Source organism: Toxotes jaculatrix, chromosome 5, assembly GCF_017976425.1.
Source record: "Toxotes jaculatrix isolate fToxJac2 chromosome 5, fToxJac2.pri, whole genome shotgun sequence".
Lineage (NCBI taxonomy): Eukaryota > Metazoa > Chordata > Actinopteri > Toxotidae > Toxotes > Toxotes jaculatrix.
Genome location: NC_054398.1, coordinates 12,876,354 through 12,902,521, shown reverse-complemented (window position 1 = coordinate 12,902,521; position 26,168 = coordinate 12,876,354). Strand labels below are relative to the sequence as shown.

General features: G+C 39.7%; 1 protein-coding gene across 5 annotated transcripts in view; it reads right to left on the bottom strand.

The window, feature by feature from the left end:
- shank3a (SH3 and multiple ankyrin repeat domains 3a) overlaps positions 1–26,168 on the bottom strand; it is a 198,538-nt gene that overhangs the window by 129,751 nt on the left and 42,619 nt on the right. For all 5 annotated transcript variants that reach the window (XR_005894099.1, XR_005894100.1, XM_041038626.1 and 2 more), the window contains exon 2: positions 22,873–23,325. Coding sequence is in view for 3 of the 5 variants with exons in the window: in XM_041038626.1 (XP_040894560.1) it covers positions 22,873–23,181 (309 nt within the window). In the remaining 2 variants the exon portion in view is untranslated. The remainder of the gene's footprint in view (positions 1–22,872; positions 23,326–26,168) is intronic.

The following is a 26,168-nucleotide window of genomic DNA, read 5'->3' as shown; positions in this document are numbered from 1 at the left end:
CCATCTGTGGTATTTATCATCTACCATATTCTAAATGGTTAAAGGGCAAACAGACTGACTGACATCCATCAAACATGGGCAATGCAATTTTAAAAAATTATCTAAATTAATCTAATTCCATAGCACACATTAAACAATGTTATTATGCTACTCAGTGTTATCACTGCACCCTCTCACCCCCCTCTTTTGTTAAAATACTTTGCCCTTACTGGACTCTTCACGCAGGTATTTTAACTTATTTTGGCTGATTAACCTCTTCTCTTCTGATATCTCTGTGACTCCCTAACCTGGCAGAAAAAAAACAACTCGCACATTTATAATTCGAGTAACTCGTAGTTTGGTGACTTCATCAAATTCTCATCAGCCAGAATAAGTCAAAATACATCTATGAGTGTGAAGGTTCTTTAGGCAGGGACTCTTGCTGCAGCACCCTTCTGGAATTACAATGGGAAGGAGGAGTCTGTACAACCACTACATTATCTTACACTATAATTATGTTCACTGTACTTCTGAAAGTGCAGAACAAATAATAGACTTTCTATTTCATTTTCAGCATGCACAAGTGCTTCATCTCTACACAGATAGCCACCAGTCACCATCTGCAACGTTCCAACAGTAAAAAAAACAATGTATAAACCTGTCGTGATAATGTTAACATAGATTAAAACCAATACATTTGTATAATCATTTATTATGTATTATTCAACATACAGTAGCAGACCCCCTTGTCTCTGCTACCACCGAAAATCAAAAACTATGTAGTACAAGACCTAGATTGTCAGCATGTTCAAAGCTCACTGATTTGCTGAAGATGAGAGGGCCCCATCCTCTCATCTCCTCCTCCCTCCACCCTAAGGACAGCTTGGGCCTTGTCTTTAAATTCTGTCAGCAATGTTTATTTCTACCCTAGCTGAATTTTGTGGCTCGACATCACATGCACCTAAAGCTGTATGGCTGAATTTCATTCACCAAATCAGACTAACGATACATTCAAAATCGCTGTCTGGATTTCCACTGATAAATCTACAGCCTGTCATGCCGCGTCTTCCAAGTTACGCAGGGCTCTCTGGCCAAAGAGTAATTGCTGCATTGTACTGGAACATTAATAACTGCACAAACAATGTCAGGCTAACCAGCTGAACTTCATAGCAGGCACACTGGCACAATCAAACCAACAGCTCCTCAGACCACAACTCCCCACAGACCTTCAAGTTACACAAAAGCCAGTTGGACAATTAACATATAAATGTCAATTTATCCAGTCTCTGGCTATTCTGAACAGATTGTTCCAGAAAAGACAAGCTACTGATCAGTCTACAACTACTATGTTTGTTCTGTGTCAGACTATAAATGTACAAAAGGTTCTGTTTCACATATCTCAAATTTACTCAGTCAGGAATTGTTAATGGGTAAATTTGTCAGTACAGATGTCAGAGACAAAAGATAAATATCTGTGTTTCACCTTGTTTCTGTGCTGTGTCAGTATAGTTACTGTCAGTGCTGTTTGAGCTGTACTATACATAAAATTGCATCAATTTTGTCTTTGGCTGCTTAAGAGTAAATCAGATATGTGACTGCTGTGTATGGGTTTTAAGCATGACAGAATTCTTCCAACATGACTTCCTGTCACATTGTGCTGCGAGATCACATGACAGTTGTTTGATGATGCCACATCATTGATCACCCTGATCTTTCACTTGGCACCATAACTTCCCTGAAGCCTCAGTTTACACAACCTACTTTTGAGCCACTGTTTTAGAGACAATCACCATGCCTCTCCATCTGTCAATAGCATCATCAAGTAACTTGCTCTAGTCGAATGGGAATGTTTGTTTTCCAGCTACCTTCCTTTGTGAATTCATTATGACATTTAAATGCGTACTCCTCTAAGAAGGCCCCGCTTTTTTTAATCTTCAGGACAATAAAGCCAATTCTCCACACATAATTGGGACACTTGGTCCAGTCATACTGTTGTCATTTTAGTAAAAATATGATTAATCAACACACACAACAAAAGCCAGTGCAGTGTCATATTTTTATCTGATTTCGTCTAACATTCTATTTTGCTTATTAGCTCGGAAAGAAACACAAAACATTTCACTTCGTCACTGCATATAGCCTGAAACTTACTCCAGTGGCCACAAATAGTGGAAGGGATAAATCAAATGCACATGGGTGCAGTAAAGAAGAGGGCTGGAAGAGCTTTGCTAGCTAGAGTAATAATCCTTACTAATTACTAAAAAAAAAGACTTAAGGACATTAAGAACTAGTACATAATAATTTAGTCTGTTTTGTAACAACACAAATGAGGTTGGAAGGTTGCACAGTTCTTCCTGACTGCACTTACTATAGTCAAGAATATAACACTGATTTAACGTATAGGACCAGAGTGTAGGACTTAGTGGGATCTATTAACAGAAATGGAATATAATACTCATTTGTTTGTTTTCATGATTGTATAATCACATGAAACTAAGAACTGTTGTGTTTTCGTTGGCTCAGGATGAACCCTTCATATTTACATAGTGAGCGGGTTTTCTTCCACTGAGCCCTCCATATTCCTACAGTAGCCCAGAATGGACAAATCAAACACTGGTTTTAGAGAGGACTTTTTGCTTTTACATTACCTAAAGGCCACCAACACACTTGGAAAGGGAAGGGGGAGGCGAGGGGCATTTAGTTGAATGCAATCTGCGACCTCACCACTAGATACCACTAAATCCTGTACACTGGTCCTTTAAGCTTCCATGTGTAAACTGTATGCTTGTTGTTGAGGAGGGTTCTGGAAATGGTTTGCATGATTTCAGAAACACTGTATTTCCCTATACAGGAGCAACAGTACATAAGGCTGTTGTTGCTAACTGCTTTCTATTGACTAAATGATTATTTTTCCTTATATTTCAATGTCAAATGAGTCAATATCTTTATAATTCAAATATTATGTATGACTGGCATACCCACGGTTCATAAACCAACAAAACCAAAATTAAGAATCAAGTTTTGTTTTTTTGTTTTTTTTATAGTGATTGTTCTTCTAGAGTGCACTTTTAATAAAGTGAAAATTTTATCTCAGCAGACCTGCCACAGGTAAATGAGTGTCTTTCTAAAAAAAGGTCTCACTCGCCCTCCTTCTTGTCTCTGCTCTGCTTGTCTATGTATTTTCCCTTTATTTTGCTGCCATGATCCACATACACACTTTGAATGAATGGACAGGTCTTTTACTGTTTTGTTGTTGCTCCTCGGTGCCACTGAAAACAAGGGTCTTCCCTCAAAGTGTCCCAGAGGTCTAAATAAAGACTATGAATGAATCTCCCCTTCTCCCCAGTCGTGCCTTTGAACTGCAATGCAGAGCCAGCCAGACTGGATATAACATTCAAAGCATGAGAGAAAGAGGGAGCGTGAGTTCAGCAGAAAGAAAGACAAACAAATGCAGTGACTGAATCAGAGAGAGAGAGAGGGGAGGAGTGTGTGTGTTTGTAAGTACTTCCATCTTTGTGAGGCTCAGTTTGAGTAAAAGACCTTACAGAGTGAGGACTTTCTGGCAAAGTGAGAGCTCTATGGTCAGTGCTCACCTTCTAACACACCTTCAGAGGGCTGTTTGAGGGTCAAGATTTGGTCCTATTGATCAGTTTAGAATGAGGTTTAATTTAGGGTTAGATTAGGTAAAGAAACGCAGTACTCAGGCACGGGCTCACGGGGACGTGTAAAATCTTTAAAGACCTGTTCTTATTTAAAATTCTATAAAAAGATTTAAATACCCTTTAAAAAAAAAAATCTTTGAAATAAAAGAAATATATGCTAGTGCATATTAAAAGGGGACCAGTCATATACGATGAGGCGGAATAAAAAGGTTTGTTGTTAAATCTCCTCTTAAAAAGTGTGTCCCGTACGTCTATATCATAAATTATATTTTATTTTTTATATATGTTCAAAATTGATAAAATGCTAACGAATTCATTGTATTTGACATGCTCGTATCTAACTGCCTGTAAAAATAATAAGTGCTTATTTAAAAGTGCTTAAGCATTAAAATTCATGCAATTGGATAAAACAAGTTAAAAGTAAATAAGTGCAAAAATCCAAGTAATAGAAAACCATTCAAAATATATATATGTGAGGCATTTAGTTGTGATGGTTAATGTTAGGGTAAGGGGCTAGGTAATGAATTATGTCAACAAGAGTCCACACAAAGACAGAAGTACAACTTTGTGTGTGTTTGTGTGTGTGTGTGTGTTTGCCTGCCTGCTTGCTAGTCGATCAAAGGGCTCTGTGTTTACAGCAATCACAATAGCCTTTGCAAAGAATTAGGTTGTAGTGACTATAAGATGGACTGTCACTGAAATTTCTTTCCACAAAGTAAGTTACCACTCTTCCAGTTGTAAGGAACTTTGGGGACTACTTCAACTTAAATACTTCAACAGACAAGAGTCTTAACAGTCATAGCTTCCCTCAGTCTACTATCTCCACCAGATAGGGGAAAAAATGATGCAATGTCGAATGGGATTATAACGAGGATACTCAAATCTACAATTATTTTGTTTTAAAGACATACTGAACCGAATAAGCAAATTATGACGCATGTTTGTACAGTAGCATGTGCAGTAGTATGTCATCTCACAGCACCACACACGTTTTACCAGTGCCTGCTATACATTATGAACGACATCTGGACAGTTGTGTGGGCCACTAGCAGGCTTTCACTTTCAAGCTTCAGATTTTCAGAAGATTTGCTGAACCACATCCTTCTGCCAAAGTGCAAGTGTTAGTTGTGTTCCTGATTGTTCACATGTGCAGCCAGTGTGGCCTTGTGTGTTTATCAATGTCCCCCCATGTCAAACTCATTCATGGTTGAGATCAGACACCCTCGGGTATAACATTCATCTCTTCAGTCTCCCACCCGTCTTCACACTTTTTCATCAAAGGCCAAGTCTTGATCTTTTGTCTACTTAAATTAGAGACATAAGTGAAGGATGATTGGACGGGAGAGTAGGGGCTTGAGGGAGGAGATGAGAGTAAACTGTAGGTCACACTGGTGGAGCATGGTAGAGTAATGAACAAGGGATGCATGAAGGAAAACTGAAATGACTGGATTTGATGGCCCAAAGCTAAACATGTATTACTGGCCACTTAGAGGGTAAAGGTAACTTGGTTTAAAAATGTTAGTCTGTTTTAACATCTCTAAGAATAACAAACTCATCAGTTCTTATTCTGCAGTCGGTTCAAAGAAGAACACTGCACTTTAAAATAAGGATGGACATTTCAAGCACGAATACTATTTTATATCCACTGGCAAGTGTTCAAACATTCTTCGAGATTGCCCCCACCCTCCAACATGCACACCCATAAACACACACACGCACACACACACACACACAGACACCGAGTTCTACACAGAACTTTTTGAAGGCAGTAGTAGCCATTGGCTTTGCATGTTTCTCCTGTTTGTACAGTAGCATGTCATCTCACAGACACTGGTAAAAAGACATTTTTAATAATTTACTAAATACACTTTTAAAACAAGATGATAGTTGCAAAAACTGTTTTTATAATTCAATGACTATTCAAAAATCACAACCACAAATGTGAGTGAATACTTTAGATAAGCAAGGGGCAACTTTGTGCCTACCTTCCCAATTGATTCTGCAAGTATCTATCTAAAGACAAGATGTGATGAACTACACTAATGCAAGTTGCAGTCTTATATTCATTAGTTCTTGACTAGTTGCACTAACTGATCAACAAGTCTGGCCTGAAGCAAAAGGCATCATACTCAAAGAGAATTTTAAACTACGAGGTTATAAGGCTATGGGTTGTTTTGCCTGAGTGGGAAATAAAAACTACAAGCCAGTGTGAACATAAGTTCAAGTAAGTGCAAACAGGTCGACTAAGTGGAAACACAAACGCACATTACGTCATTCCACAGCTGAATTCAAAACACATCCCAAAAGTGCCTTGCTAATTAAGATGTATTGTTTGTGTGTGTTTGTTTGTGATTATGCAAGCAAGGATGATGCATTGGGCAGGACATGACTATAGTATCTCTAAAGGCACAGATGGCATCCATTCACAATAGAAAGAGACAGGGCATTGTTGTTGCCTTTTAGCAAGAAGTGATGCATCGACAGAGAGGAGAAAGGAGAGTGAAACGTAGTGGTGAAGTGAAGTGAAAGAAGAGAGGAGTGCTGAGATGATGGAGTGTAATGACTCTCACACAGCCCTGTTTCCATCTCCCAAGACCTCTGGCTGTCGCTGCCCAGATGACATATGCACTAATTAACAGTGCTGAGCCTCCTTCTGGATGTGGGGAGGGCTAAGAGTCCTAACCAATGCCCTAAAGGGATAATGCAGATCACTAGTATAGCTAACATTTGTTTGTTCCCTTGTAAACAGGATCATACATTAAATAAGTTTAACAAGATAGTTCTACTGTATATAGTATGTGTGCTCATTGTGCTTCCAGTCAGCTATGGAAAAGCTTGGGTTTATTTGACAGAGTAAATGAACTGCCTCTGTCTTCTCCTCGTATCCTCCTCTGGCTCTTTGGGTATCCTTCTGTTTGGCCGGAGTCCAGAGTGATAACAGATGCATATGTTTCTCTGTCTCAATCTGAGCATCTGTAGGAGTAGACTCAGCACTGGGACATAAACTAATACTGTTTCATCTTTCAGCCCTCCATATTTTATAGCACAGTTAAAGCAGCAATTTATAATAGATGAGCAGAAAGAGGTAGCACATGTTAGTGCCTGACGTGTGAACGTCTTGCTCACTGTCTCTTTTTACCTCCCCATTACTGAGTCTGTTTATCTCTGCTTCTCTGTCTCTTTCTGTTTACAGTATGCGTATCTCAGTGTGCTACTAATAAAGATGTTAGATAAACAATATTTTTAAAAAGCACCCAAATATAACCCTCTGCATCCACAACCTTAGCCTGTTTCTAACTATGCCAACCAGCTTTAATCTGTTAGCTGTCAGCAATGAATTAGAAGAAATTTCAGAAACTTTAGGCCAGAGAAAGCTCATCTTACAGTCTCGTCAGAAGCGTGCCAGGGCGTAGCAGAAGACAAACGCCATGTGATATTAAACGTGACATCAGTGGCATAAGGCTACACATTACATTCACTGTAATACAAGGGACGTGGCTGGCATGCAGCTTCACATCAGAGAGATGAGATGTATCGCTGCAGTGCACACACAACAAAGAACTGAGAAGCATATTCATCAGTAACAGCAGTAATCGATGCTCCAGCTATTATTCTGCTTTGTTAGGGGAGTATTCCATAATATGTTGTGCTGTGACTAAAACATTTCATTAGCAGAGTGTATTTTTAATATGACTTACAGAATTTCAGCTGAACTTTGTTGGAGTACATGCATTACATTTTCTTCAACAATAAGAGGGTTTAAGAGGGAATGAACTTGACCATTAGTTTGCTGGGCAAAGAGCAACTTCCTTAACCTTGAGGTTATGCTGATTAAATGTGTCACGACAAGTGTGCAAAGTAGGAGAACAGTCACTGTCTCGCAAACTGAATTTTCTTATATGAAGTGACAAATTAAAACGGGAAATGGAAATCAGTCACAGTTTGGCGAGGTGCAATTAAAAGTTACACCAACTCAGACCCAAGTTTGTTAGGTGTTCACTGATGTGTAGAGTGCAGATACAGTCACTCGAGTTCTTTCCTCTCTGTTTAGGCTTGTTAGCTGTATGCTACATGAGAACTACTTTTTCTTACACACAGCTTTGGCAGTTTGCAGGTCCAATATGTCATTACATTTTATTTCTCTTCTTTTTTTTTAACATATGGCCTTTCAGTCAGATTTTGAAATTAATCCAAAATTAATAACAAAGAATATTTAAGTTAGTGTCTTGAAATCAGCTTATCAATTTCAAATAAAATATTCCAGTAAGCATCTTTCTTGCATCAGTGAAACATGTTCAGACAAATTTGGTGCCAACAAACAACAGCCATCTTAGTCTCATCCTCCCATCGATACATGTAGCAGGTCAACCATGAAACATTGCTGTTACAAGTGAACATGTCGCGAGGACACATCTGGCTACGGACAAACTAATATAAACACAGCGTGTTTCCATTTGTGTCTGTCACAGTCAGCATCCACACACATTTGTTGTAGAATGAGACAATCTGAGCCCTTTTGGTAATCACATACTACAGCTGAGCTCACTTTTAACACAATCTATTTGATATGGGGTATTATCAATTAAATACCATGAACAAGCCTCTCTCTTTAATCTTAAGCCTTACTGGCTGTAGGAAACCAAGTGTGGGTCTATACACAGTGGACTTTTTAGTCCATCTCCAAATCCCATAGCATAAAATGAACACACCACCCAAGGGTTGACATCTGAACTATTACCATCCTACACCCCTGAGACAAGGAGAGGAAAACAGCATTGATTCAATTAACTAGGATTAATAGGCTACCATCAAGATTCAGAAACCTTGAAAGACACCATGTGAACACACACTACACACTCTATTCACACTGAAAATGCTGAGGCCGGACTATTTCTAATTATGGACAATGGTGCGTAATTCATGCTGTCCATTTGATACGAATAGTTGAGTTTAATTTGTGTGAAGTGGCATGCTGTCAGGAAAAGCAGAGCGGAAAGCAAAGGTGTCTGTAGGCAATCTATGCTTAATGCTATAGCAGTAGTAAAACATAAATTGACAAAAGACTGTTTAATTCCTATTTTAATGACTGACAAAGAAATCACTATCTACAAAGACAACAACAAACTGCTGCAACTCCACAAACGTGTGACAAGACTGGCCATATGGCCAGGGTTAACCTGGTACCATTTCAAAGCCTGCTGATACCATACAGTCACTACTTAACAGTTTGGTTAACTAATATCATGACTGACATGTGCATCAAAGCCTTATAGGAGTTGCAGCTCTTCATGTTCTCTGTAGGTAAATGTTGCAGACAGTTATATAGCAGGTTAGGTTATCCACTATAAAGTGCCCAGAAACAAATTCCACAGTGGAACAAAAAAATTAGTGTCTGTGGCATGTACACTGCTCTCTGTTAACAATACCACAACGCAATGTGTCGTGTTTTATAAATGCCAAAATTACTATTAGGCATGCAGCTCAACAGCTGACAATGAAAATGATGATAGTAGGTGTCTGAAATTTCATTTTACTGCTCACTACTGAGAGAACTATTGAGTGTCCATTATATAGGGAATAGTGAATGAGTGAACAATAGAGTCAAAGACAGACAGTCAAAGATTTTTTTGGACTTTCTCTGGCTTCATTGAAAAGAAGAGATAGAGACAGATAGAGAGAGCGAGCGAGAGAGAGAGAAAGAGAGGGCGGGGAGCGAGGGGGGTGGCTGATCAGAGAAACATTTTGGCTGGATCTAAAGAGGCGTGTTGGATGAGGACTGTCTACAGAGCCAGTATTAAAGGCTGCCCAGCATCGCTATTTATCTCACCTGCATTCAAATAATGGCATGGGCTCAAACACACATCCACACATCAATATATTAATCATTTCAAGCTTTCAGATCCATTTGGCAGGATGGACTCTATTACAAACTTCTACAATGTGGTATAAGGGACAAAATATATGATCCGATCAAATCAATGTGTTTGGAAAGTAGGAGTGCTGTTAAAATTGTAGACAGAAAAGAAGTGTTTGTCAAGGCTGTAATTTTAGCCTGACATTATTTAATGTGTTTAATTTAATATATATATATATAAAATACACTTGCTGTTCAGATGGATCAATATGCTGGCCCTCGCCTCTCCCTCCTAGATAGAGAGGTTAAGTCTGTGTTTTATGTTGATGAACTTTCTGTTATTCTTCCTTAACAAGGACTACAGCAACAACTGGACATAGTAGAAAAATACTGCCAGCACTGGGCCCTGGCAGTAAATGTGAGGAAAACTAATATCATGATTTTTCAAAAATGCCCCAGATGTCAGGAAAACAAATACCAGTTCACCATAAATAATAATATCATTGAACACAGCTATGAGCTATGCCTACCTTGCTATAACCATAACGGCATCAGGAAAATTCAACCTGGCAGTGAACACACTAAAAGAAAAAGCTCTGAGAGCACTAAACACAATCAAGAGAAAATTGTATAACTTCCAAATAAAATTAAAATCTGGCTTGAAATATTTGATAGCCCATTGCAGTGTACGGTACTGAAGTATGGGGTCCACTCAGTCATCACAGCTATACCCGTTGGGATAAACAACCAACACAATCTCTATATGCAGAATTCTGCAGATACATTTTACATGTACAAAGAAAAACACCAAAAATGCCTGCTGAGCAAAATTAGGCAGATACCCACTTATTATTAACATTCAAAAGAGAGCACTCAAAATTTTTTAAGCACCTGAAATCCAGCCCCCTCAACACCCTCCATTCCAAAACCCTCCAAACCCAAGAGCTGAGCCCAGAAAAGAGCCCCCTGTGTCAGCTGGTGATGAGACTAACTGCCCCCCTAAAACACATGTTGACCAGTCTCACAACAACACTGCTTTCCAAACACCAATCAGAGTAAACCACGGAAACAACAGAAAGAAAGAAAAATAAACGTTGAGAGAGAAAGCTTGTACTACTGTAAAAGAGGGGCAGTGTGTATGTGTCTAGGAGACCAGAAAGAGCAACAGAAGGAGTGTATTAGTGAGAGTGGGAGCCAGGGAGAGAGGGAGAGATTACAGATGTGAAGTTCTAACAGCTTCAAATTGAGCAACTTTAAATGCTTAGACTCTGAGGAACCTTATCTTTCATCTGCAGAGAACCCTGGACCTGAATCTGTAAAGAGCTAGCAGGCTGTAATCGCTGGTCAGTGGCCACTGGCAGCCACTTCAAATTCAGCATTTGGCCTTGTTTGTACTGCAAACTCTCCCTCACTAGCACAGGGTGATCGCAAACGTTTCTTAAACTCTCCTCTCTGAATGTGACATTTCTGCATGTGAATGTGTTATGGCCATCATCTATTAACGTGTTCAGTTCAGTTCTTATAGTGAAGGTCTTGGTGAGACAGTGCTCTACCCTTAACAGAAAATGTTTACATAAGACTTAAGACACCGGAAAATGGGGAAAAAATGCATACATACTGTATGGTACACAACACACGCACACCAAAAAACACACACAGCACTTAGAACCAGGTGTTGCTACAGAGATATTTTTCAGCAGCTCTGTCTGCCACATTCTTTAAGCCAAACTTTCTGTCTGCCTCAGTTTGTGTTACACACACTGCATTTTAAATGTACACTTTATTCTTCCGCATCCTCCTGTGTAGGACCATAGCAGCACGACACAGAGAACTACTCTGCATCTTAACAACCACATCAGACAAGTGCAGCACAATGCTGTCTGCAGTCAGTAAACACACTGTAAACTTACAGTACACATTTCACACGGACTTTCAAGAAAGAAACGTTTTTGTCTCACAGGACAGATTTAACCTGCCTCTCAGCCTTTCTTTTTTCACTTTAGCTTCTGTTTCCTTAAATTTGCATATCATCAGCCAGTTACTCTCAGGGTGTGCCAAGGAGCAGTGCACTCTAGTTGGTTGCCAAGGAAACTTGCTGAAATTTTCAAACTGGCCAATAGGGTTGTTGGTTAAAGCTTTTAGAGCATATCAACCACTACTGGGTATCACAACACGCCTGTCACTACGTCTTGCCGTTTGTGTAGCAATGCCACAGTTCATTTGAGTGATAATGCCTCTTTCCATTTTCAAAGGCAAACATTCAATTTTCCAGGGTAAACTTATCAGTCAATTAAAAAAACTACACTCCCAAATCAACATGCTAAATGGCAACAGACCAGACAATTTATAAAATGTAAGGTTAGTGCTCCCAAAAAAAAAATGCTGCTTTTTAGGACAAGAACATTGGGCTTTTTCTTGTGGGTTTGTATACATTTTATACTAATTATTTCCTGTATGTAGTTCTTTTGTTTATGGTTTTGTTCATGATTTTTCAAACCTGTCCTCTTTTTTTTTTGTTTGTTAATTAAAATTGCCAGGCAGAAAAAGCCCAGAGTGTATCACCTGTCCACTACTGTCCAAGCCCAGACTCACAGCTCAGGAATGACAAGATCAGTAGAAGCTGTGGTATCCTTGGATTGTTTTCTCAAGTGTAACTGCTGAAGGCATGTCTGAACCCATGTCATGATGCTGACACATCACCTGCGAATATCCACTGTGTGCTCTTCATCGACTTTAAATGTCACTGCCAACCTGCTTTTCCCACATGTCACATGCCGGTTATCTGTCCATCAGATACTGCATCTTTGCAGTGAAATTTCCACTAAAACTTACTCTTAAGGGTTCTCCTCTTCTTTAAAATGATTTTGGTTTTTGATTTGATTTGGTTTTTGATGGTTTTGATACAGGTGAAAGTACTGAGCTTAATGTCATATGGAAAGGACCATGATCAAATGCTGTGATGAGCTAGCTGTCATTAGTACTTATACATAACACATGATATATAAATACTTTATCTTCTGTCCCTATTTTGGCACTCACTGCCAGTCAGAGCATCCCTCTCTTTAGCACAGAGTTATAAACAAATGCACTGCATCTCCCCAGTCCTACAGTAAATTACATGAAAACCACGGAAAAGCCAGACATCTATATGTCCAGATCCCATTGAATAACTGTGTGTCTCTGATGCAAAACAACTGTAAAAGAATCAAAAGTCAAACTCATCACATTGTAAATTCTATTGGTAATAACATCAGATGGAATTCAAAGTGCAAAAGCACAACAAAGAGTAAAGGGACACGATTTCATGATTGAAATCAGGGTTACTAATTTATGTGACCCTTCACCCTGGCACTTCTAAAAATCTCCATATACAATATAAATAGTTAATGCATTTGGATGTGATTTCACATTCCTGGATTTACTCTGCCATTTACTGCTATCAGGGCTGTGTTTGACATATTTTATATGCATTATTGATGCACAACAGAAAGCTTGTTTTACATTTTACATAACAACTACCTTAACATGCCAAAAATGTGTTACTGCTAGAATAAAGGAAGAGCACAGCAGTACTTAATAATACATCTGTATCAGAATTATCATGAAGTTGAACCACCACCTCTCTGAAAAAGTGTCAACAAAAACTGAACATTATAACATTCATGAAAGCAAGATTTATTGAAGGAATAATTATATTAGACTGAATTAGTTGTAGCTGGGCAATAAGCTAATAAGCTGGCAACTGAGTGTATAGCTGGGGTTAGGGTGTTACCAATCATTTTACATGCACATGCACATTTAAATTCATCTCACTGCATCACACACAAATTCACACTGTTGAGTTACTCTAAAATGTTCACCCATGCGGCACAAAGTCATGACACATTCACACATATCGCACACAGGTGTGATTGCTCAGCTGTTACCCACACTGGCCACTCGTATAATCAATCTCACCGGCAATTACCGAACAAGTGGACACACAATTCTGCATGCAGATATGAGCACACACACGCACGCACGCACACTAAATGACTACAAACAACATGATCCAAGGGGACACAACAAGTATGGAGTCAACTAGAATAAGAGACAAGAAGCTGCTCTTCTTCTTCTCCTTGAGATTTTCTTCAGGAGTGAGTCTAGTTGTGAGTTGGAATCATAAGGAAAATGGGACAGAAGCTATAAAATATAAGAAGCATGCATAAATGTGTGCACATGCAATAGTGACACACAAACATACAAATATCAAAATACCAAATATATTGTATTTAAGGGAAAGGTAGGTTCTCTCTTTCCAGTCCTCTACCTCCCATCTGCCTCACTCGGATGCTGTGTTTTTATGCATACATAAACAGGGATAAACACACACTAGCACCCACAACAAAAATCAATTAAAGTCCTCTTCTCCATTACTGTTGACAGGCGAGACTGAATATGCCAACAAGATCTACAGTTTATGTCAGTCACCAGAGAGAAATGAACACTCATACAGACACATTAACACAAACATACAGAGACACATACCCCCACACACACAGATTTGCAAAGAAATAAACTATATGTTTATTGTTACTGCTGGTAAATATCAACTTTTCAACAATTTGTAAAGTTAAAAATATCTCACATAGCTAAAACAAGCCATGTGAGATATTTTAAATTAACAATGTTATACTTTCACAATTAAAAATTAAAAGTGTAAATTTGATCTTTTTTTCCTTTTACCAGTCCCAGTGTGGATTATCAAGCTTTTCCATAACGCATGACTAATTACAACCTCTGAGTGCACAATATGCGTCCATGTGGCCAAATCAAGTTAAGATGGAGAGTGGGCAGCTCCAGTGGCAATGAAAACATCATGTACATCATCAACATGAATGGGTTAAAGAAATGTGGAACAAATGTAGATCACCATAATTTAAAACCCAATGATGACAAACAGGTGTAACTAGGTCATTTGTAAAGCCTGTTGTAGGGTTGTAGCTGCAACCAAAAGCAATTAAGTTTTAATTATTTTTATATGTGACCACAGTAAGACAGCCAGAGTGAAAAACAAAGACATTCTACCTTTGTAGCTTACCTCTGAACAACTGCTAAGAGACTCATTTCACCGCGTATAACAATAGAGGCTGGTCTCCCCTGCTGTTAAGAAGAATGTAGCAGAGCACTATTGTAGTGCAGTTTATTGGAAGAGGGTAAATTGCCAGGGGGAGTCTCCTTTTCCCATTGGCAGCAAGGTAGAGAGTATAATGTTACTGTATTGACTGAAAGGACCGCATTCAAAGGCTCTTCAGGAGTGCTTGCCACTGTACGTACAATTTAAGTTCAAATGCATAGACAGAAAGCGACAGCTGAAGTCTCATAACATAATACTCAAATAGATGATTTCATCTCTTAGTGGAGGCCACACAAGCCATCCAATGCCTAAGAAAAAAAGAAATCCGAAATTAAAATTTAGTGTTTTCTCCCTTTTGGTTTTATATATATAATATTACAATGGAGAGAAGTCTTTCCCCCTGCACAAACATTGAATATCTAGACCAGACTTGTAACAAAAGCTCAGTCTCATTGGGCTAATATTCATGTCGCCCTGTATTCCCAGGCTTCTCTCAGACTAGACTCAGAGAGAAAAAGATGGAGGAAAACAAAGACAAAAACAACAGAGAAGAAGAGAGTAATGAAGAGGGAAAGAAAAAAGTAGAAGCTATATAATGGAGTTAACCCAAAAGGTGAACGGATCAATAAACCAATCACAGAATTAAATGAGAATTGCCTGTCCTCTAGCAAACATTAAGTGTTTTATCATTTAATTGATTCGTATCCAAATCCACTGTACCCAAAACAGCATTTATTCTCTTGCTACATCACAATCACAAAGTATTTTCCCAGCACCCCAATATAAGGCTGTTAATACATGTACTAAAGAAAGTACAAGCTTGTACCAGCATATGGGAGTCAGGAATAAAGACACATTCCTGCTTTGCCAGCTATGCCTTCAGATATGCCAGAAAATGACACTACTCTTGTTTCCACCCTGTCCCCCTTATCTACTTTATTTCTCTTTGGGCAGGACTTGGTGGACAGATGGAGGGAGAGCTAGGGAGAAGGACGATGAATGGGAAGTGTGATGAGGATAAGGGGATGGGGTGCTGCACTGGGTCAAATCTCTCTCCATCTCCCTCTCTCTCCCTTGATGGATGTTGTGGGCAGATGGAGGTAGGAATATGCTAGCCACATCTTATGCCCATGCTGCCACTGTGAATGAAGCTAAAAATAGCAACACTGGGACGTGAGAGGCTTTCCAGAGAGGTGCCCACCAATCACAGATACAACACTGCATATGTCAATCTGTGTGTGAGAGTGTATTTGGAGGAACTGTCAAACCACTGTTGCGTGTCAGACCAAAGTCAGAAGCCAGGAAAAAGACATGAAGTGTGGATGAATGAGAGCAGAAAGGAAGGTAAGGCAGAGGAAGCAGAGAAAAGGACAAAAAAGAAAGGGACATCGTCAAAGTGAGAGGAAAAGAACATACAAACATGCATGTACATATATTCAAATGTTTTTGAACATCACCATTTTGAAATGAATTGAAGTTAATGACTTAAACGGTACAAAGGTAAGTCGTAAGGTAAAAAGGGTATTTTTTTTTTTAAAAGAAAGGATTTCAGGGAAATTTCAAGATTTAACTAAATTGGTTAACTTGCAGCTTTCCTGCAGCAAAGTAAATGAAGCCCTGAAATTTAATGCAAACAAGGAATTCCTACAGGTGTCTCAACTTGTTGATTACTTAAAAACCCTCTGTCTGTACAAAGGCAGTGTTGGAACAAACTTACTAAACCCTCTGATGCATTATTAGACCAATTGTGGACTGCAGGAAGTAGAAGTAGAACTGAATATTGATGTCAGAATGGTGAGAAAAAGGCAAGTAACAAAAGAAGACAGACTGGTTGGTCAGGGGTTCATCCTACAGCAAGATAATGACCCAAAACATTAGAAGAAAAGAACTAGACGGTGACTTCACATGATGGAAGACTAGCATAGTTTCCAGACTTAAATCCCATGGAGCTGGTTTGGGATGAACTGGACAGAAGAAGGCAGAAAGCCCAGTAACAGGGGACCATTAGCTACATACTTTACAAGTTCAAGATGAATGACTGAGCATTTTAAAAGGGGAAAATAAGGGTGTTATCACAACTGGAAAACAGAGGAGATATCACAATAACCACTACCACCCTACCTGAGAGTAATTTGTTTGTCAGCCACAAGCACAGAAAGGTAAGGTATAACTAGTGTCCTCCCTGGAAAACTGAAGGTGTAACAATCGAGAACAGGTCTTGGCTACTGAAGACATACAATGAGATGCCGATAACTGATGCCCTTGGAGACTGCTAAACAAAGGGCCACATTGCTGGCAGTGAGACTAAGGAAACGCAGTAGAGAAGGCACAAGGCAAAACAATAAATGCTGTGATCTCAAAAGAAAAATCTACAGTGCAAAACCAGCTGCAGTGCAGTACTGTGGTGAGACCCAGCGAGAGCTGAAACTGAACAGAATAGGAAGCTCATATGGGAGAAACAATCATCACCTACCACCAACGCTCAGGGAGTAACAGATCTGAAAGCAGAACACCGCAATCTCCCAGAGCAGGAGTCAGTCACCATCACCACAGGAGACATTCAACAGGCACATGAGAACTGGACACCATTACGGTTTGAGTTGACTCAATTAAAAGCCCATGTTATCGAAGTGAGACGGCGATTTCTTTAGGCCGATGTCTTCAGTCTAATTTGAAAAAAATACACCTTTGATATTTTCATAATAATGTACCAAATGAAATGTGAGAACAATATGACAATTTCAAAGGGGATGGTTTTACAAAGAATTAACACCTGCATCTGCAGCACCCCTCAGCTTTACAGAGCTTTGTAGCATATCTCAAACCATTATTTAGCTTTCCCGCACTTATATTTACTGTCTTGGTTCAAAGTTGGACACAGTTAGCAGCAGTTGGTGATGTTGCTACACAACTACCCAATGTGTAAATAAGCAACTGCGAACAAGTTCTTAATATCAGCTAAAAGGTGATGATATGTCAATGTTGTCTTCACAACTTGTCCCCATGGCCTACAAGGAGCCAAAAAAGACACTTTGTTTATTAGAGGGACCCAGGTATAGTATATACTGTACATGTTCATATTTCAGCTTTAAAACCTTTAGCTTATTTGATGACATAAACCATTGTCTAACTGTCAGATAGTCAATAGACCAAATTGATTCAACTAAGTGTTTGAATCATTCTGTTGAGAACTTCCTATGGCATAATGGAAACCATTTACTCACAGGTGAGTGCCTGCTGCAGACCAGGCAGCCGCAGTGTTTATTACAGATCAAGGAATGGGGAAAGGTAGGAAATACATATTTACTGTAGGCTGACATGATAATAGGCCTTATATGAGAATGCGATATGAGAATATTTCCCTCGAACTCTTTGATAGCTGAATCATTACACTGTGCCCACATGCTTTAATTTTCAAAAGAATAACTAGCCGTGAGAAATATGCCAATATATACTGTGAAATGACAGAAATCTGTCTAATGGCAGAGACTTTGCTGTACCGTTTCTACTGAGGAATATATCCCTTTTATATCTCTGGCTGTATGAGATCATTATGGGGACTGTTATATATATGTTGTAATAAATGGGCAGAGTTAGGTTTTTTTTTTCAATATTTGCACCACTTTATGCATCAACATGATGAAATACTTTATTTTGTCATATATTTGGTTCACTAAATTAGCCAAAAACAGACATTCCCAGTCTTATATGCTTATTTGATCTATAAAGGGTTTTTCAATTGAATTTAGAACAAATACTAAATTGTGACATAAACTGTACCGCTAATATGACACACACTTTCACAAAACACAAAAGCTTTTGCTTTCAAACATTTAAAGAGCTCATTTTACATTTTTTGTCCCATCTCAGACCTTCTACAGTAGCAAGCCTGTAAACAAAAATTTAGTTAAAAGAGTACAGGATCAAACTTGTAGCTCCTAGAAATAGCACTATTTTCAGACACTGAATTCTTGTTGGTGCACATCCAAATCAACCAAACAATCTATTTATCGACCAAATAGGGTCAGCCCTACCAGCAGCACAGATGAACCAGTTAGTAACTGCAGGCCCCCTCCCTCCTTGCTAAAGCAGAACAATGCTGAACATGGAAAGCCTGCAACTGCCAAACTGATCAACCTTACCTGGAACTATAGCAATGACATCATAATGTTATTCAGATTGACAGTGTGAGCAGATGGTAGTCAAGTAAGACGGGATAATTGGAACTAGAAGGCTACAAAGCAGGTGCTGGAAACAGCATGAGGACAAGAACCTGAGATTCCACAGTAAATCCCAACACTTTTACAGGTAAATAAGTACTCAACTGTCAGCTCAGTGAAATGAACAAGATCCATGGCCATCACATAAGCCCGACCTGCCATCAAGTATTAACTTGGTAAGTTGGCAAGGAGAGAGCCTGGAAACTGATGATATCGTGAAGTGTCTTCCGAGACCATATCAAAAACAGTAGTCATTTTAATATCCATGCCTTGTGTAGTTATAGCAGTTTTCAAACAAGGTCTGTTTTCAGATTAGTAAGGGTCTACTTGTTTGGTAGAAGGTAAAGGCCTGCAAAACCTTAAGCTATGGCTTTTTTCTTTTTATTATGAAATAAGAACAAAATGAAGTTCAGTTTTAATTTAAGTTTAGTTTCACTTGCTTTTCGGCTATCGAACTCTCACTCTCTGTAACTGTGTATTAAGTCAGAATGTCAGATGAAAATTCTGAACACACAGAAAGACCAGTTGGGTAGCTGATCAAATGAAGTTAATTTATACATCAATTACATTAAAAATCAGGTGACTCGTCACAATAAACAAAGAGTTTTATCCAAATTCCGGCATCCAGACTGTATACCAGCTATAAAGAGTTGGGCTCAGTAAGAATCAAGGCCAGTGTCCTGAATGAAACATGAAGCATCCATGAGGGCATTAGTAAAATGGCCCCTGAAATGAAACTGCTCAGAGAATATCAGAGAACCCTCAGACTCATAGGTCAATGTAGAGTACCCAGATTTGAGGAAGGTGCATGCTGGCCTGAATAGGGATTTTTTTTCCCATTTCCATTGTGAGCTTTTTTTCATTTTGTAGAATAACCATCATCACACTGTTATAGTTCTGACAGCAAAATACCTTCTATGAAGCGAATGAAAGAAAAGAGGCAACAAGAGAGGCAAATGGAGAATAAGGATGAATACAGGTACAGAGTAGTGGGGCAAACTATTTATGTCAGTGTCTCCCTCTACTCTCGAGAGATGAATGACACCCATTAGCAGTATTGGAAAGCTGTCTCTTTTTTGCTCCAATCAGAGAAATAGAGTTTTGTTGGAGTTGGATATGATAAATGACAAATGATACCCATGATCTGAAAAAAACACAATTTTTGCAAATAATCTGCCCCACAGTCTAACTGAACGAATGATAGTATCAACTGCTAATGCAACTTTACTGACACAGAGCTTAGTTAAAGTTGCACTGAGAAACACTTTAATGGAATAACTGACTGTGCTTAGTCAAAATCACAGGCTAAATAACCAAATCCACCCCATTTCCCCACTTTTAATTTCAGATATGCCAGCTCACAGAAAGTGGCATTGACAAAACTTCACAGACCAAAAGTCACAACTTTCTCAATGGGCAAGGACACTCTTCGCAGCACTTGACATTTCCACCACCATGACTTATTCCACTTCACCAAAGACCAAGAAGAATACATTTAGCACAGGCTGGATTTTATCTTTGAGATCTCATTTACATTGATGTCATAAATTTCTACGAAAAAGATCAAGCACCAAATCATCAATTCATCTCCAAGAATATAAATTCCATATAAAAATATAATAAAAACACACAGACTAATTAGCTAACAAAACTATTGGCTATTTGACATAACCAGCCAGGCAGTGAAAAAGGAAGTGTGAGGATTAAACCATTTTAGACTATGGGTTTTACCCCACATGAGCTGTTGCTCCTCCCTTCTCTCCTGCTGAAAAGGAAAAGTGTTGCCTGGTGTGATCTTTGCATGGTGCTTCATTCTCCTGATCCAGGCTTGAAACACAGCAGGAGATGTGTAATCCTCCTTCAGGCGGACTATTCTAGTGTAATCTCTTGCTCTCTCAGAGTACACACAAGTCACTTTTGACTGCTCCATTAAAGATTCAAACTGTCAGTCTGGCCATCTGTCATCTGCTTCTGTTTGTTAGACTTTCAGGCTCTCTCTCTGTTTGTCTTTCCATCTATCTCTATGTCACACTGTATGTGTTCTTTCCTGTTCTTCCATATATCACACTAAATGTGACTCCTTGAAAGTGAAGCTAATGATCTGTTGAGCATCTTTACATTACATAAGCACATTAAGCAAAGTCCTGTGGTAATTGGATTAGGACTTCAGGGCATGTGTGCATGTTTGTGTACATGAATGCACACTCACAAATGTGCATGTAAGTAAGAGCATGTTTAGTGTGAGCATGTATGCAGTCCAACTTTGTGTGTGTCTATATGATATATAGTATGTGCAGGCTTGAATGTGTGCGTGTGTGAGAGAGAGTGTGTGTGTGTCTGTGCAAGTGTGTGAGCTTGACTGAAAACCGTTTTTGTTCACAGACAGTGATTGTGCAGCACCTTTGGGGAATTCTCTGCTTTCTTTTCAACTGCTCTCCTTTTATTTCCTGTCTTTATTCCTGGCATGAAGCGCTGGAGCCTCACTAAGATACAATGGGTCATTTCAGCCCAAGTAGCCAACAACAATGAGGTAATCAACAATAACAAACACAAAAACGGCCTCTTGCCTTTGCCATCAGTGTCTTGAGAAAGAATCACAAGTACACTCAAACTAAGCCACCTACAGAAAGCCAACTGAGGATCTTAGCATGAGTATGCAGTGACTGGCTGTAAAGGTTTAATCTGCATTTTGCCATACCATTAGCCTCCAGTGGAAATGTAAGAGCAGAAGAGGGGGGGTGTGTTGACACAGAGGCACATTAGTAATAAAAAGCTTAATGCTGTGCTGTGACATAGAAAATGTCACATGGCATCTCTCTCATAATGTATTCTTGTGTGTGCTACTGTTGGGGAGAGTAATAGCAGGGATAGCTAGAGAGAACATTTGTGGGGTTAGAGATATGTTGAATTGATAACACTTCATTTCATTCCCCAGCCAATGATGGGTAAAATGTTTCTTCTCCTCTGCGTTGATGTGCAGTTCCAGGCCATCGCTTTCTCTTCAAGATAAATTTAACTCATGACTTGTAAAGGACATTTTAATGGGAATTTTGTCCTTACTTAACAGAAAAGAATGAAGTACTTAACTTGGGTACAGCCAAAAGAAACACAACTAGAACAATTCATTCAGAGTGTCTGTTGTTGTCCCCAAACAGGATAGCTGTTGCTTGATCCATATGAACTGCAATAGCAGAGCCTGAAAAATGAATGAAAATAAACTGGATCTATGCCCTGTTGCATAGCACCTTCTACAGCTAACACATATAGACAGTCACACTTCATTATGGTCACAGTGACTTTGTGAAGAGAGGCACCTTGAATTCTTTATACTGAAAATGGGAAAAATAAAGGGAAGAAAGGATCAGAGTCACAGTCTAATGGTTTGGCATTTTCATTTCAGTGCATGCAATACTAAAAAAGACAGACTACATCTTCAGGGAAACTGCTGGGTAAAGATTTTAGTAGGAAGAACGTAGGATTGGATCTCTGTCTCGGTAAAGAACAACAGCAGAGACAGAGAGGCAGAGGATGAGGTAAAGTTTCACAGTTCAGGTATAACTATCTTGATTCTCCACTTCGTGTCTTCCTGTGGATTTACAATGCCTCTCATAGCCTTCTTTATCCCTGATGCCTTTTCTCTCCCTCTCCTCTCCCACCCTCCTACTCCCGCTCTCACCCTAAGTGGCCAGTTGTCAAAGTCAGCTGAAGCCCAGTTAATGAAGAGGTAGATTTATTAGCGAGACATCAGTGGAACAGGCGGGGGGGAGTGGAACCCCCAGAAGCCAGCAAGCAAATACACGCACTAAGTGTGCATACCAAAAACAGAAAGAGAGGGAAAGAGACAGAAGAGGGATGGGATGAAAAAAGGATGATAAAGAAAGAGAAGCAGAGAGAAAACTGAAGATGTTTGAAAGAAATACAGCAAAATCCATAAAGCAGACAGAAGAGAGGTAGAAAGCACTCAGTTAGAGAGGCAGGGGGAGAGGCAGCTTCCCTCTCTTTTATCCTCTCTCCAGCAGTGGCTAAAGAACGAGCTCTTACCGTCTGTTGTAGGTCTGGGATGCCAATGCGGATGACCACGGTATTGCCTGTCGGCTCCTCCATGGGTGCTCTGGCACTGTGGCTCCGCTGTGCACCGGGACGGAAAGCCGGAACACCGACAGGAACAGGAACGCCGCTGTCCTCTTCCCGGGAGCTGCCGCTGTCAGTGCTGGCCCCCTGGCTGCCGTTTGCTGCGTGTGTGTAGGGGTGTGTGAGTGTGTGTGTGAATGTGTGTGTGTGCTGCTGCTGCTGGTCCTGCCGTGGAGGGCTGGGTGGCTCATGTTTGCCGGCTGCCGGACGCAGAGGCATGCTCCGTGTTAGGGGCTCGGTCTATGTTTCTCTCTCTCTCTCTCTCTCTCCACATACACACACACGCACACAAGCATACACACACACACCGATGACTCTCGCTCACACTACACACACACACGACTTGCAGCGTGCATCATTTGCCTGGGAGAGAGAAGAGGAAGGGAGAGAGAGGCAGGGAAGGAGGGTGGCAGGGAGGGAATGGGCAAAGAGGAGGAGGTAATAGAAGATTACAGAGAGATGGAGGGTAAAAACACAAGGAGAAGATAAGTACCAAGGGAACTTGGGAAAAAAACTGAGGAGAGATGCAGAGATAAAGCAAAACTGAAGGAACTACATTCACTGAATGGTGTAAAATTATTTAACTCTAATCTGTGATTTGCACAAAAGATAATCCTAATGCAATTAGCAAAAAAGGAGGCACATCCAGTTTTTAAATAGAACAAAATAGATAAAAGAAAAACTGAGGACAAATAGCAGACTTGAGGGAGAGGATTAGTCCACATTTGTATAAAAAATATTTGGATCTTCAGTATTAACTCTAAGTGAGTTAGAGTAGTGTTAATAGCAGCACTATTACCTACTTAATGTGACTACTCTCATTCATTTAACAAGATTTTCACTCTAATTTGATATTACACATTTGTTGAGATGATAAATTCACCAAATGTGAAGAACCTTTTCCAGCAACACATGAAAATGAACTCTGCACATGAAGCTACAGTGTTCGTAGTGTGAAACTGCCGCTGTCACACACTGTTGCTTTTGCTGTAGTGTACTGACACTGTGTACTGACGTCAGGACAGCATTGGGGCGGGGGGGGGGGGGGGGGGGGCGGTGTTTGTTCAGATCGATGTTGGGCAGGATTTGGCCTTCGTGCTTCACTTTATCTATGTATGATGTGTGTGTGTGTGTGTGAAGGGGGGGGGGGGGTGGTGACATACAGACAGAGCAAGCTGCCATAAAAGAAAGGAGGTGGTTGTGGGAATCCTTCATTCTCATGTTGTTTGTTGTTTTTGTTTTTTTTTCTTTCATTTACTGTTTCATCATGCAGGCCCTGTGAAGCCCTGGCACTGGGACTGTGATTAAAAGCTAAACAAATAATGTCAATCTGACCTTGATTTAAGCGTGTTATAAAACAGACACCCAAAAACATTTTGTATATTCTCTAACTGTCATGTTTTATGAAAAAGAAAAAGATGTGCCATTTTCATTTTGACCAACCAACATGCTTAAGGTACTGGCCTATTCAGTGCATGCTGTCATATTCAAGTGAACTCAAGATAACAGGAGAAATGCTTATCAGAGGAGATGAGTACACGACCTCTGTGTGGTACGTGAGACAAATACTTACACGACCCACCATTTGAACAAGGGAGCTTCTCATGGAAGGAAAATGTGCCATGAAACATGCCACATTGTGGCAGGTCTGTAAATTATTAATTGTGAGCTTAAGTCAGTGCTGTGCTCCATTGTGTTCCCAGTGCCATCACTGTTCAAGCTGACCAAGTCAGTATTTTCTTACAGAGTGGAATTTAAAGCAAGCACCTCAGGGACAATACAAGTGATGAAAGCTCTGAAGCTGCTCTTATGCAAGATAATGTGGGCACTTGAGCTGCCACACACATGCAGATGTACAATATATGCAGACAAACATGCACACAGGCGCACATGCAAAGGGATACCCACAAAGATACAGGCTTACACACAATGATCAACATTAACCATTCTTCTGCTCTGTGTCCCCTGTGTGGGTGATTTATGAAGACAAAGTCCACATCGGTTACATAATTCACATACATATTTCTATTTTAAAAAGTAAGTGTCAGGTTGCTGGAGAGAACAAGATGAAAGGCCATGTTCACATGCGCTCCACCAATCATCAGACATCCGGATGTTACTGTCAAAGAGAGAAAACATGGAAGCCGCTGATATCAAGGGCCAGAAATACAAACAAAGATATAATGTGTCTGAAGAGAGAAATGAACGAGACGGAGAAAAGGGTGGGGGTAGAGTTTCTGCCAGTGGTCCTTCCTCTTGTAAAGTTTCAGCGCTTCTCATTGGATTTCCTGTGGTGATACTTTTAGCCAAAATATCACCTCATTATATCAGAAAAGTCTCAGATTCCTGCAGAGAGCTTCTCAGAGAAAAGAGTTCAAAAGCAAATCCTGCTGGTATCCTATATGCTAACAACCCTGTGGAAATATTTAACTGGCAGGAGAGTCTCAGAGCAGATACCAGAGTGCTAATTTGGTGGCCCATGTTTGCTTTCAGCTGAAGTAAACAAATTATTCTGAAAGATATTGGGCTAACAAAATTAACCCCATCACACAGTTAAAACAATATATGGACTGAAATCTGAAGTCATACATCTTCTTCTCTTTGAAAATGGTAGGCTATATGTTCCATTCACACAGTAGAAGTTAAACTGTGTGTATTTCCCTGTCCAGAGGCTTGCATGTGAATACCCTGCCACTGCTGGACATTCTACAGTATGTAATCCCATTCGCACTGGAGAAAGAGCATGGCAGGTAGCCCTAATACTGTACATTACAGGATTTAGCAGATCACTCTACCTGTATGCTAGTTCAGCTTGCCAAGTCTTTAGGGCAAGGAAAATTGATAACTCTTCCACAAAACCTTGTAGTGTAGCTCAATATTCACATTTTATAATGTGATTCTGTCCCTTACAATACTGCCCAAAATGGATTTCCATGTACTTTAAAGGCGACACAATGGATTACCAACAAATTACACTACAGTTTGGAACTAGTTTCAGTCACGATTTTAAGTTGCGTACAAGTTATTATCAGGAGCAGAATGCAGCACATTAATTTTTCAAAATGATTAATTTCTAGAATTATCTGAGTGCACAACATGCATGATAAACAACAGATCACACAGCTGTAAAAATTAAGTTCTGGGAATGTGGCAGAGGGACCCAACATGACTTGTCAATAAGCAATAATGATTCCCCAAGATAGTTG